Genomic DNA, 19,649 nt, shown 5'->3' on the forward strand with positions numbered 1-19,649 from the left:
CAGCTATAGCCGCTGTGGTTGCTTGGTGAGTGAATCATCAGACGGAAGATCTTTCTGTCTCTCTTCCTCTCTGTATTTCTGACTTTGCAATAAAAAATAAATAAATAAATATTGTGAAAAACGACAGATTTATACATAAATACATACATATATTCATAAGATATATCAAGTAAACCTATCTAAATATGAACTACCAATATATAAACATATGGTTTATAAATATTAAAAACTACCCATTTAAGAATATACATAAAACTCCCTTTTAAAATATACTTCAAAATTCTTTTCTAAAAACTTTGTGGTTATTTTAGAGCAAAGAGGTGAAAGAGTGTTAGAAAGCAAGGAAGAAAAAGCTACCAACCACTGTTTCATTCCGCAAATGTCCACAACAGCAGGGACTGGGCCAGCGGGCCAATGCCTAGAGCCAGGAACACAATCTCTCTCTCATGGATGGTGGGAACCCAATTACTTCAACCATCACTGCTGACTCCCAGGATCTGCACTTCCCATCCAGAGCTGCAGGGGGAACCGAGTCCATTTCTCCAACAGGAGATGCAGGGATCTAAGCTGCTGCTGTTAATACCAAATCCTTGAAAATGATTTGTACACGTGCCTAAGGGATTATTTTCAGCATCAGTATCTATTTCCTTCAGAACAGTTGCAATAATTGGAAATGATCTTATTTGTCTGTCTTTGTCTTTCCTCAAAAATGAGATTATCTTTTCATTTATGCTTCTCCAGCAACAGGCAAGACGCCTGGAGCAGAGTGAGCACTTGGTAAACATTGTTGTAAAACTGCAAGCAGAGGTGGGAGGAGACTTCAGGATTCTGAGATGTTACAGACTCATCCATGGCTAAAATGACTTCTGTTTCTTTTTAGTGTCTTGGGTGAGCTTAGATTCAAAAGTTTTATAGAAACACTGAAAAAGCAAGCACTCGGTAGTCGTACAAACAGATCTATGCTACTAGTAACCAGCCTTTTAAAAAGGAGAATCATAGCGGTTGGTGCTGTGGCAATAGCAAGCCTAAGCCTCTGCCTGTGATGTTGGTATCCCATACGGGCACTGGTTCCAGTCCCAGCGGCTCCACTTATGGTCCAGTTCCCTGCTTATGGCCTGGAAAGACATAAGGCTGTGTCCCTGCACTCAATGTGGGAGATCTGGATTAAGCTCCTATCTCCTGGCTTCAGACCAGCCCAGATTTGGCTGCTGTAATAACTTGAAGAGTGAACCAGTGGATGGAAGATATCTATTTCTCCTTCTCTCTATGTAACTCTGCCTTCCAAATAAAAATAAATAAATCTTTAAAAATAGACAGAATTATGATAACATGATTCTTATTTTCCTGGAAAACAAAGATTTTCATTTACTCAACAGCATCACAGAGTGAGGGGAATAGTAAGATAAACATGAAAGTCCTTAGATATTTTATAGCTTAATAAAATGAGAAATTTCACAATTGAGGGATTCCTTTGAATTTTCACCCATGAAATAAAAACCCTAGTTAGAAAATATGGACTTTTCCCATGACATAAAAATCACAGGAATGTCTCTTAAGGCTATGAGAGGATGCATGCAAACACAGCTGTAATCATACAAGGAGAGCTTGATCTGAGTGTGTGCTTTCCTTGAACTGTTGAACTTGAAGAGCTGGCATGCACATGGGCATGGCATTCAACTTGGGCAGTCCTTTATCTTCTCTGGGTTACATCTCACATACAATAGACACACCAGCTCCCTTTTAGAACACTTTCAAAACCCACAGTCACCCAGGCTGTGAGGTGGAAGGCCTCTGAGGGCACTGTTCTATTTAACAGAGCCCTTAAGAAAAAGTCCTGACTCTTGAGTGGTACTCCTCCAGGGCTTCTACTGTCTGCTTTCAGGATCCAGATTCTCTCTTTGCTCCTTCCTCCTCCCCTGCTTCTTCAGGATCCCCATGATAAGTATTTCCATCTCCTTCTAGGACATGATCCATGCTCACTCAGATCTTGCGACACTGGAGAGAGACTGCTGAATCCCCTGACCTCATTTAATACAAGGTCACATATGAATCATCTCCAGCCAACCCTGCCCTGCATTAGGGCATGCAGTAAAAGACAGAAAGTCCTTTCTCAATATAATAGTCTCCAAATGCAAAGGACTGACCTGAAAGTCAAATAACAGTGTCAACAGATTAAGTACAGAGGTGACAGCACTCCCTTACTTCTGCTTTTTGGTTATTTGTGTTCGAGGCTGCGTTCCCAAGAGGTTAGGAAGACCTTACAGGAAGACCTTACAGCTCAAAGCCCCACAGAGCCAAAGAGGTTTTCTGTGTTCAGGATTTTTGAATTACCTAGTATTCAAAATCTAACCTGACAGGGCCTGGTCTTGCAGCAAATCTGGCTAAGTAAGCTGTCATTTGTGATACCACATCACAGTGTGGGTTTGAGTCCCAGCTGCTCCACTTCTGATCCAGCTCCCTGCTAACACGCCTGGAAAGCAGTGCAGAACAGCCCAAGTGCTTAGGTTTCTGCCAACTTTGGGGAAGCTATGGACGGAGTTCTTGGATCCTGGCTTCGGCCTGGCCCAAGCCCAGCCACTGCAGCCCTTTGGGGAGTGAAACAGCAGGTGCAGGATTTCTGGCTCACCTTTACTGTCACTCTGAATTTCAAATAAACAAAATAAATTCTTTTAAAGACTTTTTTGTTTGTTTGGAAAGGCAGATTTACAGAGAATGAGACACGAGGATCTTCTAGACACTGGCTCACTCCCCAAATGGCTGCAACGGTTGGAGCTGAGCTGATCTAGAGCCAGGAGCTAGGCGCTTCTTCCAGTCTCCCACATGGGCACAAGATCCCAAGGCTTTGAGCTGTTCTCTACTGCTTTCCTAGGCCACAAGTATGAGCTGGATGGGAACTGCAGCAGCCGGGACAGACTGGTGCCCACATGGGATGCTGGCATGTTCAAGGTGAGGATTTTAGCCACTGAGCCATTGTGTTGAGCCCATAATAATTTTTTTTTTAAAAAAGTAAAACCCAACCTGATGCCTGAAAAGCCCTTTCTACCTTATGTCAGAGTTCTGAAAACAAAAGGAGCTGGAAGCACATTGGGGCTATGTTAGGAGTTCTACTCTGGACTCACTAACTTCAGGAAGGGCCTGGGACACACATACAACTCCTCTGTTTACAACTGGGAAACTCGGAGAGTCACTTGTGCCACAGCTGCATGCCAAGCGGTGCTGCCACAGAAAACTCTCAAAAAGGATTTATTTGAAAGAGATGGGGGGGTCGGAGAGGGGGAGGACACAGACAGCTTCCAGTTGGGGCAGCGCCAGGCCAAAGGTAGGAGCTTCATCTGGACCTCCCAAGGTGTCAGGGCTGCAAGCACGTGGGCTATCTTCCATCGCTTCCCTAGTGCATTAACATGGAGAATAACTCTTAAGTGGGACAACTAGAACTTGTACCTGGAGCCCAAACAGGATGCAGGCACTGTAGGCAGTGCCTTAGCCTGATGTACCAGAGCTGACCCCACAGATGCCTACTGAGTGGCTATTTCTGATTAAGCAATTCTCATGTTAACATTTTGTGAGTTAACTAAATTGAAGCCATTCAAATTTCCTATTGTTTGAGAAATATGAGTTCTGTCTTTAAGAGCTAATATCAGGTTAATACAAGGAAAATACTATGTTGAGCAACACAAGTTTAAATTTGATGCCTTCTTCCTTCTTACCTACTTGGTAATAAATTATTCTTGCTAATAAAGGACAGTAATTGCAAAGCTGAGCTGAAAGCTTGTATTTCGTTGTTATATTTCACCTCAGTCACCTGAGTTTGGCACCAGAAATCTCTCGTACAGTTGAGGAAACTGAGGCTCAGAAAAGCAAGGGAACCTGCTTCTAAGTCCCCATGGCAGCAAATGGCAATGCCTTTAATCTTCTGGTACACAGCAAACACGGATCTCCTCTGGCACAAACAGGCATGCTCTGTGTGCTGCATGGTTTGTACCCTTTAGCGCCTAGTGCTAACATAAGGGCACAATTTGGGGCTTAGTTTGGAACTGTCACTGTATCCCTTCCCCCGTGCCCTTTAAGAAAGCAGCTCTGCTGGCTTTGCTTTGGCTCCTGACTATTCCCTAGGAAGGGCAGGGTATAATTCTTGGTCTTGGCTGAAATCCATGTAACCCAGCCTTCCTAGGCAGAGAGCCCAAGCTGCCCATAAACGGCAGCACAAGGAGCAGGCAGGTGCAGCCTGCCCAACCCCTGGCCAGGTGGTCATCCTTGAGGATGGAGAACCACAGCTGAGCTTGAATCACAAGGAGGCAAGGGGAAGCATAGCTGGAACTTGCTGCTGAGGCTTCACTACAGACAGGCACCCGTTCAACTGGGAACATCATCAAGTGGAAGGCACAGAACCTGCTCAAAAGCATAAGCTTGCTTCAAAATTGCCAAATCCATCAACCAAACATGATCTGCATCTGTGCTCACTGTGTAGGGCCTTATTTATTTCTTGACATAATCGCCTAAGAATGTTTTGTTTAACAGCCAACTTCCACATTCCATATACAATCCATTCTGTCAAGTTCCTGTTCTCAGTTTTCAAATGTAACTGCTTCGAACAGAAAGAATCTTTCTGGCAAAGGACTAAAGTCTCCTTTGAATCTGCCCTATCTGGCAGAATGAGTCTCAATTCTTGTGACCACCACCTTCCCAACCTTCCCGAACCCTGGCTGGTGAGAGCAGCATGGGAGGGGGCAGGAGGGCAGCCAGGCAAGCTGCAGTAGACACAGCTCAGTGACTCTCGTATGGCATAATTACTGCTTTCTCCTGGGAGCTCTGAGCAAGCTTCTACACATCTCATCAATGAGAACATGCAAAATTCCACCCGCTTCCCACTTTACCTCTATTTTAAAAACAAGCAACTTCACCCACACACTCATTAATTCTGTGAGAGGTGTTGTGTCTGTCTCATCCCTCCACACATTTGCTCGTGCTGCTGATGTGTGCTGGGTAGGGAGTCAGGGAGGGACAAAGGAGCTGACAGTTTTTCCAGCTCTTCCCACACACCTGGGGACACTTCCCCACAATGCTGCCTCTCCTACTGCAGGGCTGTGTCTCAGCCCACCTCCAGCCTCTGCCTCCCAACGACGGATCAGCCTTGGAGCCCGAGTCAGAGCCTGTTGCCTCACAGTTTCTCTTCATGGCCTGAGCTAGAGAAGTCTCTCTCCCAGTAGTTAGTCGATGATCATCTCAAGCCCCCATGCGCTGAATGCATCAATCTGCATGTCTATTTGATCCCAGTTTAGCAAGGGCCCTGACCCGGACTAAAGTCATTCTCAGAGATCCCCTCTGTTTTGCAGCCCGAGTTGAGTCTTCTGTACAAAGCACTCTTCCAGTACACATTTTGTGAAGATCTGGTCATCAATACAGTAATGTAAACAAGCAGCAGAAGGTCGCTTGAGCAGATTTCATGTTGTTTGAGAAAGAAAACATACTGACAGCCAGAGGATCTGACCTCTGCCACTACTCTCATAATTTCCCCGGATCCTACACTGCTTGTTCGTACAATTTGCACCCTGAACTACTTCTACGACCTTAGAACAAGAGTCAAGTCCAGACATCGTATGCAAACTATGCCAGCAGTATTTCTTGGCATAATCGTTGATGAATGTTTCCTTTAAGCCAACTTCCATGTTCCACCCATAACTCATTTTCTTCATGTTCCTGTTTTGAAAATTGACCCACGGGGCTCAGCGCAATTGCCTAGAGACTAAATCCTCATCCTGCATCTCTCTCTCTCTCTCCTTCACTCTCCGTAAATTTGACTTTCCAATAAAAACAAATAAATCTTAAAATTGGCAGGCGTGGCACTGTGGCCTAGCAGCTAAAGTCCTCGCCTTGAACACACCCCCGGGATCCCATATGGATGCCGGTTCTAATCCCGGTAGCTCCACTTCCCATCCAGCTCCCTACTTGTGGCCTGGGAAAGCAGTGGAGGACAGCCCAATGCTTTGGGATCCTGCACCTGCGTGGGAGACCTGGAGGAAGTTCCTGGCTCCTGGCTTTGGATCAGCTCAGCTACAGCTGTTGTGGTTGCTTGGGGAGTGAATCATCGGACGGAAGGAAGATCTTTGTCTCTGTCTCTCTTCCTCTCTGTATATCTGACTTTGCAATAAAAAATAAAAAAAATAATTTAAAAAAAGTCCCAGGAACTTTATCCCTTCAGATGAATGCCATCAACACACTGGAGAAAGAGATGATGCTCATAAAGATGTCTAGGATGACAAAGTGAACGGGGATGAGCAGCCAGACACCGGCACAGTGATCATGAGCACAGAGCCGACTACGGAAGCCACAACTTCACTCCTGTATTCTCCATCAAGGTCAGTAATCTCCAAAGTAAACAGAGAAAAATCTCATTAGGATTTGGAGTCTCAGCCTGGGAAAGGGACAGTAGGAGGTGTCTGGACGATGTACTGCAGGTCCTAATTCCATGCATGGGACTGTCAAATTGCTCAAAGGATTGGGGAGAAATCATGCAAAGGACCACAGTCTTGATCACCACTGCCTCATTTTCCAAAAGAGCAAACAAAGCAGATTCTAGAAACCCTGAGATGGTGAATTTAACTGAAAACCCTGGAGAAAACTGCAAACAATATGAGAATTGTTCAAATGTACTTTGGGGCCCCCATGGTACCCTAGTGCCTAAGTCCTCACCTTGCACATGCCAGGATCCCATAATGGGCACCGGTTCTAATCCCAGCAGCACCACTTCCCATCCAGCTCCCTGCTTGTGGCCTGGGAAAGCAGTCAAGGATGGCCCAAAGCTCTTGGGACCCTGCATGCACGTGTGGGAGACCCAGAAGAGACTCCTGGCTTCAGATCAGTGCAGCTCTAGCTGTTCCAGCTGCTTGGGGAGTGAATCATCAGATGGAAGATCTTCTCTATCTCCTCCTCTCGGTATGTCTTTCCAAGAAAAAAAAATAAAATAAAAAAATGTACTTGGAAAATAATGGAATAAGATGTTTATTTTGGTGTAGCATATTTTCACAGTACACACTTTCCCACAAACTTTTTAAGGTATCCTCATGTAGATGGTGGGCATTTGGACTCCCGAGATCACCAATATCACCTCAGACTCCAGAACATGCCACACCAACTTCCCTTTTTTGATATGATTACTGAAGCAGCCAACCATGAAAACTAACTGCAAAACAATAGCTTATAATGAAAACACTAGGGTAGGCTGGGATCACTCACTCAGTGCTAGATGTGATCCCAAGGGGCTTACTCCAATCAATCATCTTTTTAATCCTAGTGACAATCCTCTAGCAGAAACTAACACCATTCCCATTTGGTGGATGAGAAAACTGCGACAGAGCTAAAGCAGGCTGCCTAAGATTCATACGGGTAGAATTCCAATATGGGCAATGTGATGCCAAGTCCAGCTTCTCTCATTAAAGAGTGATAAAGCTGGGAATGGCAATCCTTTTCCCCATTCAATTCCGTGAATGCATCCTTCAGCACAGGAAAGGGAAGAGCATTGGAGCGCAGCCAGCCTCGCCTGTGTTCTCACCCACTCACTCAGAGATTCAACTGGGCCAACTTTCTTGGTCTGGGAAGGTCCCTGTCATAGAAGGTTGCTTTTGCAAGGCAAATCTGTGCTTTAAAGTGGGAAAATCCTGAAGCTGATATTCCACATACTATTCCAGTCCACTGCCAGGCCAGCAAGCAAAACAATAATGGTGTGCGAGCTGTACTGGGCTATTAGTAGACGGATCAGCTAGCATCATCAGACAGCTGGACTGTGGTTTTGGCTTTACATTCTTTAGCATAGAAGATATGCTATTTTGATAGTCATTAATGTTATTTTTAATTTGTTCTAGTGTTAGGGGGGAAATATAGGGATGTTATTATCACTAATCCAGCAATCCACCTGCACTTTAAGTATGATATCAAAATCTGGGACTCTGCACCAGTGTGCAAGACCTCGGAAGAAGTTCCTAGCTCCTGGCTTCAGCTTGGCTCAGCTCTAGCCATCGCAGCCTTTTAGGGAGTAAACCGGCAGACAGAAGGTCTTTCTCTCTGTCTCTCCTCTCTCTGTATAGCTGTCTTTCAAATAAAAATAAACAAACACTAAAAAAAGACACTAAATGCAGTTGCAGGGCTCACTTTACTGTAATACTGGTAAATTTGAAGGTACCTTACAAGCCAGGTACAAGCCTACCCTAGGGATTATTATACAGCAGGAAGAGAATAGAGGGAAGGCAGGACCATTCAAACCATCTCTCCCCTGTGGACATGGATGGACCTGTGACGTCAAGCAGGCGGGGAGGGGGAGGTTGGTAGAGGCCAAGGACCTGGGGTTTGAAGCTGTTATTGGTAAAGAAAGCAACAGAGCTTTGAGGGCAAAGAGGGATTTCATCATTTCAGAAAAATACGGCCAGAGGACTTATGCCTCCAAAATGCTCTGCTGGAATACAACCAGACCCATTCACCTACCTAGGTTTATGGCTGCTTTCGCATGCGACCATGGCTGTGGCAGAGGCTGTTATGATTGGCAAAGCCTGAGATGTTTTCTATTTTGCTCTTAAAAAAAAAAAAAGGTCAGGAAATTACTCTTAGAAGGGAGGGCAGGGGTCAATGGGAGGAAGGACACAGTGTGGCTCTAGGGCTGGCTGAAGAAGGCCTAGGGGAAAGAATGGGGGCACAGTTACCACTGAGATCTCTTGTGGCAGGTTCCCTGCTACGCCGACGGAGCAACCACCAAAGCGCATGACTCCCTTCTCTGGGTCAGCTGGAGAGGTAGACTTTCCCCTAGTCTTCAAGAACCCGCAGCAGATTAAAAACGTGAAACACAAGCACAGGTAATCCAAAATGTTTTAATGATTAAATGTTTAGACATTATTTAACAGTGTGGGTATATCCAGATGAGCTAAGCACACTTTGACAGCACACTAATTGAATGTTACAGTTTCTGTATTGAAATATGTAAAGACACTTGCAAACTAGTACCTAGGAATGGAGACACACTTTTACAAATATACACGTTCTAGATTTGATAAGGTAAATGTAAACAGATGCTGTGACTCCGTCCAAACAGAAAACCCACAAGACTAAGAAGAGAACCCATCGGCTCTCTAGAATATGAATGTGCAAAATTAAAGCATGGTAAACTGATATTTACATAAATATCAAACCAACAATTAGTTTTATACATTGTCAATGACCTTCTAAGACATGTCATGAGTGGTTCAGTGGATGGTTTTGTTTTCAATGGAGAAGGTTCTCAGAGGCTAAATTCCAACACTTTAAAATGACACATTAATAGTCCTTATCTGTTCGACCGCTGCCTCCAGTGTGTAAGACAGGATTTTACGAGAAGCAGTATATTATTTGAAACAAGCAGTTCTAACAAATTTTTAGAGTCTAAGCAGAAAAAAAAATTCATAGAAACTATTAAATTTACAACAAACAAGCTATCACCATCCAATTTCCCAGTTCTCTCATGCCGTAGCTATCTGTTTGATTTTCTATTTTTTCTTTAAGGTCATTTCTTCCTGCTGTGAAAATTTTGGTAAACTAGGCACATTTGAAAAAGAAAGCTTCTGTCAAAACAGATAACAGTACAGAAATCAACCAAAATCTGGACCCTGGCGACCAACTGCCTGCTGCGCGTCTGTGAGACTATGTCAGAGCACACACTCAGTCACCTCTCTCTTGAAAAGGACACATCCTCTCGCACACGGGTGGAAAGCACAACAGACTTGAATTCCCATATAAAAACACTCAGTAATTCAGAAATGAACAACGGCCTACTCATCCTACACACTTCTGACAATCTTGAGGATAAAGAATATATATTTAAGCTTAATCAAGACTGCTTTAGAGCCCCAGGCCCCCAATTTTTGTACATTATTAATAGTGGCACTCAAACTATAAAAAATAAGATCTGTTAAAAAGTTAAACAGACAGTTGGCTCCACTACATTTGAGCCTGCTTTCATTCAAAGCCAATACTACAAAACTGGAGGTGCCGTTACTGACTTCACATCTCTTAAATCACTTGAAATTACAGGTCACATATTACTTTCATAAATTACGGTCTTTGATTTTTTTTTTTTTCCCTAAACAGAGTTATTACAAATACAAACTTGAAACATATCCTAATTTAAACTAATAAGCTTTGGGCCCTGCTTTTCAAATTTTAAGGCAAGTGTGTTTTTCTACTGTAACAACATTGTACAAATTTACAATCACATGCATGATCTACAGTTAAAAAAAAAAAGTTTGGATTACAGTGTTTTTAAATTGTGAATCACAATTCCAGCACCTATCATGTTATAACTAATAAGGCAACAGCAGTGTCATATACTACAATAATATTCCCTTTTCCACAGTCTAGCGCGGGGATCAATGAGAGCCCAGAAATGTTAAGAAATCTTACACCTACTTGGATAATTTGTCTAGGTTGTCTAGGGGTTCTGAACTGATGAAAGAGGTCCTACATGAATCACACTATTGTAGGCCGGACTAGTTACAGCAGCTGTTAACAGCAGCGGCACACAACTCACACTGTGTTTACAATCAGGTCACGTGGTCTGCAGCGACTCCTTCCCTCTGCTTCAATCCTTCCGTTGCTTCCGTGGCTTGACACTGTTCTCCAGGGCAGAGAAGCTGCTGGTGTGTCCGTTCACAGCAGTTGCAGACCCGTTCTGGTGGTCCTTGAGGTGCTCTTTTCTCCGGGATGCCCCCTTCTTATTGTAAGTCTGAAACATAATAAGGGTGGGGGCAAAGCCATGTGACCACAGGGCTATCTTCCATGTGGACAACCTTACTGGGAACAGCATTCCTAAGTCAGGCCTGCTTTCCTTCTATGACCAAATGTTGTTGATAACTTATTCCTGGAACGAAGAACCATGACTTTTTTTTTTGCCACTGGCTTCCCTGACTCTTCCATTTACTGAATCACAGGTGGCCAAAATAAATACTATTCAAGAGGTTACGTTATGGCAGGCATTCGGTGCAGAGATTAATGCATAGTGACCTGGGACAGCCTCATCCTGGAGTGGCTGAATTCCAGGGTGGGAGTTTGTTCCCCTCCAGCTTCCTGCTTAGGCACATTCTGAGAAGCAGCAGTGGCTGGGGTCCCTCTCACCACTGTGGTAGCCCTGCACTGAATTTTTGCTTCTTGGCTTTGGCCTGGTCATCTGAAGAGTGAACTAGTGAATAAAAGATCTCTCTCTTTCTCTCTTTTTAAAGAAACAACATCTATATCCCTTACCTATCTTCAACATGTTCGCTTTTCTCCAGCATCTACTGCAGGTCTCATGGACACACACCTATACTGCAATAGCAGCTAGGATAAATGTGATTTCACCTGTAGGTCTTAGCAGAACACCCCTTGTACCTGGCATACATCCCAAAGTAGTATGAAACTACTCAGCTCACCAGGACATGGAATCAAGTTGAACTCCATCTGTTGCAAAGATGCATAGCTGCTCCATACACTGGCCTTCCTGCCTCAGAACCCACGGACCCTGTCCTTGCTCTTGACCTCCTAGATCTCCCTCACATCAGTGGCCAGCATCCCTGCCAGGCACCAGCTACAAACACAGGAACACATGCGGTTCAGGGCAGCAAGTGGTAAGGGAAGCCGGAGATACTGAAGAGTAGTCAGGCATTACCAGATATTATCTGTCCTAACCAGACTCTTCTGGAACTGAACCCCCAGATCACCACATTATGTGCTTAGGGATGCAATAAATCCCCAAACCAACAGTGGGTGGATAAGGAGAAGGGGCAAAACGGCAGATTTCATCTTCTGTTAAATTTCCATTTTCAATTTGAAAGGCAGAGAGATCTTCCTATCTATCAGTTCACTTCTGCAGGGCCCAGGACTAGCACAGGTTAATGCTAAGAAGCTGGAACTCAATCAGGTATCCTTTACAGAGGGAAGGGACTCAAGTGCTTGAGCCATATCCTTGGCTCCCAGCATGTGCATTACTAGCAAGCTGGATCAGAGGCAGAGCCAGGACTCAACTGGGTATTCCAATATGGGATATGGGCATTTTAGATGGATCTTTTACTTTTTAAAAATTTATCTATTTTTACTGGAAACACAGATTTACAGAGCAAAAGCACAGGAAGATCTTCCATTCACTGGTTCACTCCCCAAATGGCTGCCAACAGCTACTGCTGAGTTGATCTGAAGCCAGGAGCAGGGGCCCACGTGGAAGCAGGGGCCCAAGGCTTTAGGCCACCTTCCACTGCTTTCCTAGGTTCAAGCAAGAAGTTAGAAGGGAAATGGAGCAGCCAGGACATGACTCAGCGCCAATATGAGATCCCGGCCTTGCAAGTAGAGAGAGCATTACCCAGCTATTGCGCTGGCTGTGTCTCAGGTGCATCTTAACCACTGAGCCAAATATCTGCCCCCAGATATACCTGAAGACTAAACTGGAAATTTCTTTTGAAATTTTATTTGGCTGTGATGTTTAGGGTAGCGAGTCTGAGAAAGTTCTGATCAGAAAATACCTCTGGCAATGGTCAGTAGTAAGCAATGTACAAGCCCTACTGCACAGTTCTCTATCTCCCATGTGCATCCCCACATTCTCACCCAGAACCCACGACAGCACCAAGCACCCAGAGGGGTGCTTCACATCCTCGAAACATGCAAGGATGAGGGTCTTTGTCAGAAAAGCTAAAAGTGAGGCTTACCTGAATGTAGAAATTTGTGAAGAGGGTAATCAGGGAAATCATGTATCCAATCTGGAAATACAACCAACCAAGAGGGAACGTGCACGGCCATATGACTCCACAGCTGGTCTGGATGATTGTCAGCACAAACTGAAGCTGCGCGAGAGAAGGGACCGACCCAGTGGTGACGAAGCATGAGCAAGTTCACGCCACACTGCCTACCCTGCACCCCCACATCTCTGCAGTCACACCTACTGGCTTTTCTGTGGGCACCGCAGTCACTTCACAAACACATCCTAAGTGTGTCTCATATACTTGTATATTCTCTCTCCCCCTTTAACCTACTTAAACCACATTCACTAAAACCCAAGGATATAGCAGAGGTAGATGCAAGAGTCTACTTTAAAAATTGTTCAATGAGAGGAAGGCAGGGTAAGCGGGGTATTTAACGAGCTGTTCACATTGTGGCAGAGTGGGCAAGTCCACTGAACTCTCTTCCTCCTCCTCGCATACCCTTTAGTTTGGTAAAGGCTGATGGACAGATTTAGACCCATCCTGGCAAACAATACAAAGTCTATAAATGATTTCTGCCGAGTTATCCCTGAGCAGCATGTGAACTGCTTGCAGAACCACTGAGGTGTCAGAACAAGGTGTGGCTACTGGGGAGTGCATTACTAGGGAGAATGAGAGGGGACAGAATTCCATTCCCAGTCTCTAGCAGCTTCCAATGTTTCCATACAGAGAAGGGTACTTTTTATTCCCCTTCTCTTTTTTAAGATGAGCACTCTGGGTTGAGGAAAAACTAGGAGTGGTGCATACAACGAATCTAGACAAACTGGCAGTCTTCTGCCTCAAAGTACAACCCCTAATGGGCGATCAATTTTCCTTGCCTGTTCGTTTGAATCCTCCTTCTGCAGGAGCCACACTGTGCGGCTACCAATTGATCTTCACTTCCTTTCTCCTCAAGTATAACAAGAAAGTTAAAGAGCAATTAGCCTTCTTGTTAGGGGGTAAGAGAAACTCAACAAGCTGCAGTGCAGCTGGCAGAGGTGATAATGAAACCTCAAATACAGAAGTAGCTCAGAAGAGTCTTGCAAGAATTTTTTCCCCCTACATTGTTATTTTTAAAAAGAAAAAAAAAACAGCAATTGACTTGTAGGGATGTGAATCAGCTTAATTTGCTAAGGAAAGCATGTTAAAATAAGACAAGGGCTATAGGGTTAATGTCTATATTTCTCAGCTAGCTTTGGCCCAGCACCTCAATGTACACAACTACAAAACAGGGACAGTAATATGAAGTAAGGCAGTTGGAACATTCCACATAAAATTACTTGCTTAACATGAGAACTTGACATGCAGTAACCATTTAACACAGGCCAGTGTGTGCCACTGGTAATAGTATTAATAATCAGTCCATGAAAGAATTTTTGAGAGAGGAGTGTGGGTCCATAAGACAGTGACAGCTGGGAAGAGCTTAAGCAAGCATGGTGTGAAATAAGCATCAAGTGTTAACAGCTGCTGCCCTGGCCCCAGCAGGGTGAGCCGTGGGCTAAGGCTGTCATCAGAGGCAGAGCAGGCGCTGCTCTCACTGACACCTGCCTCAGCAAAGCCCTTTGCTGCCTCATCAGCTGCAAGCTCCACACTCCTGTTACTCCACAGTTGCTCCTGAATCCAGAGTGTGGGAACACAATCACACACACACATGCACGGAGGCAGGAATGGAACCTGCACGTGGGAGTTAACTCCAGTCCTCATGCTATATCCAGTCATGGGCACAGTTGCTTCATCAATGAAAAGCCAGAAAAGTTCCTATCTGCCTACCTCATGCACTTAACTGGATCAAATGAGAACTAGGGCAAGGAGGGTCTCAGATGCACTTAAGCAGTAAAGCCAGGAAGAGGGCTGGGTCCATCAGGGAGGCAGCCCTGGTTAAGCAGGCCCAGTCACTCACCAGCTGCCCCTGAGTGATGTACTTCTTCCACCAGAGATACGGACGCATGGATGGCACGGATGACAGACCATAGTACGAGTACATGAGGACATGGATGAAGCTGTTAAGTGTGGCACCAAAATAAGCTGCAGGAACAGAGAAGATTTGGAAAAGAACATGCATCAGAATTTTATATATAACAGAAAAAAAAAGATATGTGCCTTAAAAAAACACAAATGAGGGCTGGTGCTGTGGTATAAAGGGCTAACCCTCTGCCTGTGGCACAGGCATCCTATATAGACACTGGTTTGAGTCTCAGTTATTCCAGATCTGATCCAGCTCTCTGTCAAAGGAAAGCAGAGGAAGAAGGCCCAAACGCTTCAGCCCTTGCACCCATTGGGAGAACTGGATGAAGCTCCTGCTTCCTGCCTTTGGACCAGCCCAACTCCAGCTGTTGCTGCCATTTTGAGAGTGAACCAGAGAATGGAAGACTCTTCCTCTCTTTCACACTCTGTAACTCTGCCTTTCAAATAAAAATTAATTTGTTTTTAAAAAAATGTATGCACGGCACGGTGGTCTAGTGGCTAAAGTCCTCACCTTGAACATGCCGGGATCCCATATGGGTGCTGGTTCTAATCCCAGCAGCTCCACTTCCCATCCAGCTCCCTGCCTGTGGCCTAGGATGGACCAAAGCCTTGGTACCCTGCACCCACATGGGAGACCTGGAGGAGGCCCCTGGCTTTGGATTGGCACAGCACCAGCCGTTGCGACCACTTGGGGAGTGAATCATCAGACAGAAGATCTTCCTTTCTGTCTCTCCTCCTCCCTGTATATCTGACTTTGTAATAAAAATAAACACATCTTTTAAAAAAAATTGTATGTAACTGACATTGCAAGTTGAGCCACTGCTTATGATGCTAGTACCCAGTATCAGAGTGCTGATTTGAGTGCCAGCTGCTCTATTTCCAATTTGGCTTCCTGTTAATGTTGTCTGGGAAGGCACTGGATGATGCCCAAGTACTTGGGCCCCTACCATCCATGTAGAAGGCCTGGATGGAGTTCTGGGCTTCTGGCTTCAGCCTGACCCAACCCGGGCCATTATGGTCATTTGGGGAGTAAGCTAAGTAGATGAAAGGAGGCTTTCTCTCTTTTTCAAATAATGAAATAAACAAATCAATCCCCTGAGATTATTTATTTTTTAATTACAAAGGCAGAGACAGAAATCTTTCATTTGCTGGTTCATCCACCAAATGATGTGACTGAACCAGGCTGAAGTCAGGAGACTCAACCCAATCTAGGTCTCCTACGTGGGTGGCAGCGACCCAAGGACTGGGGCCTCCCAGAGTACGTGTCAGCAGGACGCCTGAGCTGGAAGCAGAGCCACAACTCACACCTAGGAAGGTTGGATGTGGCAGGCAGGCAGGCATCCTGAGTAGTGTCTTCACCACTCTGCCAAATGCCCACTCCACGGGTCTCTCGGAATCAGAAAAAGATGTTCTGTTTTTGTACAGAGGCTGACAAACACTGCAGCAGCAAGCACTGCATGGCTGCATAAGGAGAAGCCAGCTTCTACTTAGGCAGGCAGCGAGCCACAGGATGCAGTTCAGCATGGAAATCAGCTGGAACTGCCAGGTGGGCATCTGGCATGAGCCATAATGCCACCTGCCAGACTCTGAGTAACTCCCAGTGGCAGCTGCTTGTCTTTACATACTCAACGGCCTCAGCTGTGCTCCCCTGCAGGCTGGGGAAGATGGCCAGTAGGCAGCGTGCTCAAAGTTGGCCGTTTCTACACGTTTGCTGAGGTCGGGAGAGGCCTCTGAAGTCACCTCCTGTTGTTCTCCAGGCCTGCAGTGCTGAGGTCATAGTGTTTTATTAATAGAGCCCAGTCCCTCAAGGATAAAAGATCCATCTTGTCACATGATTTTCAATTTCCCGTAGAACCACACATTCTTTTTTTAGTCTCTGTCTTCCTCCCTGACAGTAATCAACCAAACAAAGCTCTTGCGCCTCTCCCTCTGCAGTTGGAAGTGCACAGGTTTGACGTCAGGGAACAGGCTTCCACTCTGACAGTTCCTGGCCCTACGCCCTTGGACAAGTTGTATTCAGTTGCGCTAGTTACAATTTGTCATTCTTTAAGTTCTCTGAAAATTTAAAGCACTCCTCAAAAATTTCTTCTGGAATATTAGGTTACTTCACTCACTGGAGAATTTAGAAAGAATCAGCAATCGTTGCCCCCAATGCTGGAATATGCAATATCTATTTCTCAGTCCTACCTTGACTGGTTTATCTTTCTTAAAATCTTGCTCATCGGGCAAAGCATGCTTACTCAACATGAGAAAGGTCATGCATGCACAGGCCACACAAACTCTCATTAAAAACAATCTAGATACAGAGTTCAAATGCATGACTACATTTGAATCTACAGAGAGGGCACCTTTTCTGAAAGCCTTGGTGGCAACTTGGCACCTTGGCTCACATCTGTTCCCGAAGCCCCTTTCCTGCAGTACTCACAATGGCCACAGGGAACCCAGTTCATCACAAACCACCAGATGTTCAGCATGGAGGCATGGTGGTAGACATGCAGCACGGTGATCTGGTGGTTGTTCTTGCGCAGGATGAAGAAGAAGGTGTCCATGAACTCTATGAGTTTGGAGAAGTAGTACCACCAGAGGACACGGATAATCTAAGAGGAAAAGGTCAGAGGATTTTAGGCTCACCCCAAGGCCATTGCAGATCAGAGCTGCCACACTGGCACCCCAGAATCTAGTGCCAGCTTGCAGAAGCCAAGGTACCTTTCTGCCTTCTAAACCCTGAGCAGGGGGCACCTCTGGTCACTCTGTGTCTCTGACCAAAGCACACTATGAGGTGGGCTAGAACAGTTAAAATGACAAAGGCGCCATGACACCTTGAAAGATTAACAAAAATAGAAAGTCCAAGGTTTACAACCTTGAAGTTAGCATGCTGCCTCTCCAGGCAGTCTGCAAAGCTACTGGTAACAGGAAAACTACATGAAAGATACACTTAATGCCAAGTGACCTGAAGCACATTAGAAAGTTGTATTTAAAAAACACAAACACCCAGTGTCAGGACCCTGCCCAGCTAAATATGCCAAACACGTACTCTAAGAAAATGACTGTACATGTGGAGGTGAGACTATTAAAAAGATTTTTTTAAGTAAGAGTTGCATCCCATCTTTAGCATCACTGTTCAAGAGGGTATTACGTGAATTTCTTAAAAATTCAAACGACTATCCTGAGCCCATTTATAGAAACAAACATAAATATTTGCAAATGCATACTTTTCTTCCCTCTCAATTACATGAATTTTTTTTACAAAGTGGGAAGCTTTAATTTCCATTTTGTGCATTTCACATTCTTCAAATTTCCCTGCTGCCTTTTTTTTTATCTTTTTTTTTAAGTGTCCACAGGAATTGCCTGGGCAGTGAGATTATGCTCCATTTTTCCTTCTGTACAATTTATTTTACAAACCACATCCATCATAACAAACATTTTCCCCCAAGAGAGAGCCAGTACCTTCATGTCCGATTCTCCTGCACTGCGTGTGCCCTGACAGAAGAAGTTGTATTGGCCTTCCCATACTCCCGTCACCAACTGTAAAAAAAAAAAAAAAGGAAGAAGCTGATCATCAATAACACAGCTGTCAGTGAGAGCCCAACTTGTTCAACTCCCTTCGCCTCAGGACTGCAACAATGCACCTGCCAGAGCAAGCTCGTTTTAAGAAAAAACATATGTGCGGGGATGCAGGACCAAAGAAGTCACAACACACAGGGCTTCGCGTCCACCAGGAGTGGGCCCAGTTGCAGAATGAGTGCAATGCAGGCCTACAGTCATTCCCAGGCTACTGCCTTCACAGACCCTCCTTCCCCCCATGCCACCTCTGAGGGGTCCCAGGCCATCACTCCCTTGGACCAACCCAATGACATGGCTGCATCTGGGACCCCTTAGCCTTGAGTCACTCTCCTTATCAGCACTCCTCAAACTTGACAGCACAGCAGCAGAATCACTTACAGGGAAAGCTAAGGCCAGGCCAACGTGCGGTAGGGGGTGGGATCAGCGGATTGGGTTCCCACAGGTCCCCCAGGGATGCCCACACTGCCGACCTGGGAGCTGCACTCTGAGAAATGGCATTATGGGTCAAGAGGTCTTGTGTTTCATTTCTGCATTCTTCACAAGTTCTTGTGGCCAAGTTGTCCTATAGACCTGTGAATTTGGCTTCTGCACATAGGAAATCAAGCCATCCTCAGAATTTACCCAGAACACGGCAGGTTCTGTGGTATCACCCAAAGGACCAGAACTGGGATGCAAGGTCTACATCACAGCTGTGCAAGCAAGCATCGCCAGCTTGTGGGGTGCCTCAGTTTCCTCATCAACACATAATGAGATGAATGCCCCAAAAGAGACTTCAGGATCTCCTCTAAGAAACCTGCTCTGGATGCAGTCTTCCTAGACCACCCTATGCATCTGCACACTGTCCATCCATGGAGTATTGGACATTTACAACATGCTACTTTTCTCCACTAAAACAATGGCTCACTGTGTCCCTTCAACTTCCTCCTGAAACCTGGGCAATCTTGACTTTCCCTGGTGATGAAGTGCCAGCAGGGGAGAACCGGAGGAGGCCTATCTTCTGCCTGATCTCATCCTAGAACCTGGCACAAGAAGCCAGACCCTGGTTCTCAAAGCTTCTCCTTTCTCCAGCAGGAACTGAGAAGAAACACCACTTCTGCAGCCCACACAGCAGCTTTAGAAGCTAAAACAGGGAGGGTGACCAAACTAGGGCCTCACTTGCTCACATATCCCTTTGAGAATCTACTGCTGTGGCTTCAGAGAACGATCTCTAACCAGTAGCACAGATAGGCCTCACCCTAGACTCCTAAAAATCAGAATCTTAGGGGGTCTTACCTTAAGATAAGTACAATGTGTAACTAGAATTGGTAACCACTGGCTCCACACAGGGGAGCTTTGGGGAAGAGATGGTTCCCCCAACCCCCGTACCCCACATAGCTCTTTAGGACGGTGGATCTAACTCAA

The 19,649-nt window shown here is 45.3% G+C and overlaps 1 protein-coding gene across 1 annotated transcript in view; it reads right to left on the reverse strand.

Moving 5' to 3' along the window:
* Positions 1–8,841: 8,841 nt before the first annotated feature.
* The window catches only part of ELOVL5 (ELOVL fatty acid elongase 5), an 80,279-nt gene continuing 69,471 nt past the window's right edge, over positions 8,842–19,649 (reverse strand). Inside the window, exons 4-8 of the mRNA XM_040983559.1 lie at positions 18,132–18,209; positions 17,110–17,281; positions 14,620–14,744; positions 12,690–12,824; positions 8,842–10,741 (exon numbers count right to left, since the gene is read on the reverse strand). Coding sequence (XP_040839493.1) covers positions 10,598–10,741; positions 12,690–12,824; positions 14,620–14,744; positions 17,110–17,281; positions 18,132–18,209 — 654 coding nt within the window. The 3' untranslated portion in view covers positions 8,842–10,597. The remainder of the gene's footprint in view (positions 10,742–12,689; positions 12,825–14,619; positions 14,745–17,109; positions 17,282–18,131; positions 18,210–19,649) is intronic.

The sequence above is a fragment of the Ochotona curzoniae genome, unplaced genomic scaffold (assembly GCF_017591425.1).
Source record: "Ochotona curzoniae isolate NIBS_2020 unplaced genomic scaffold, NIBS_Ocur_1.0 contig_3819, whole genome shotgun sequence".
NCBI classification, from domain to species: domain Eukaryota; kingdom Metazoa; phylum Chordata; class Mammalia; order Lagomorpha; family Ochotonidae; genus Ochotona; species Ochotona curzoniae.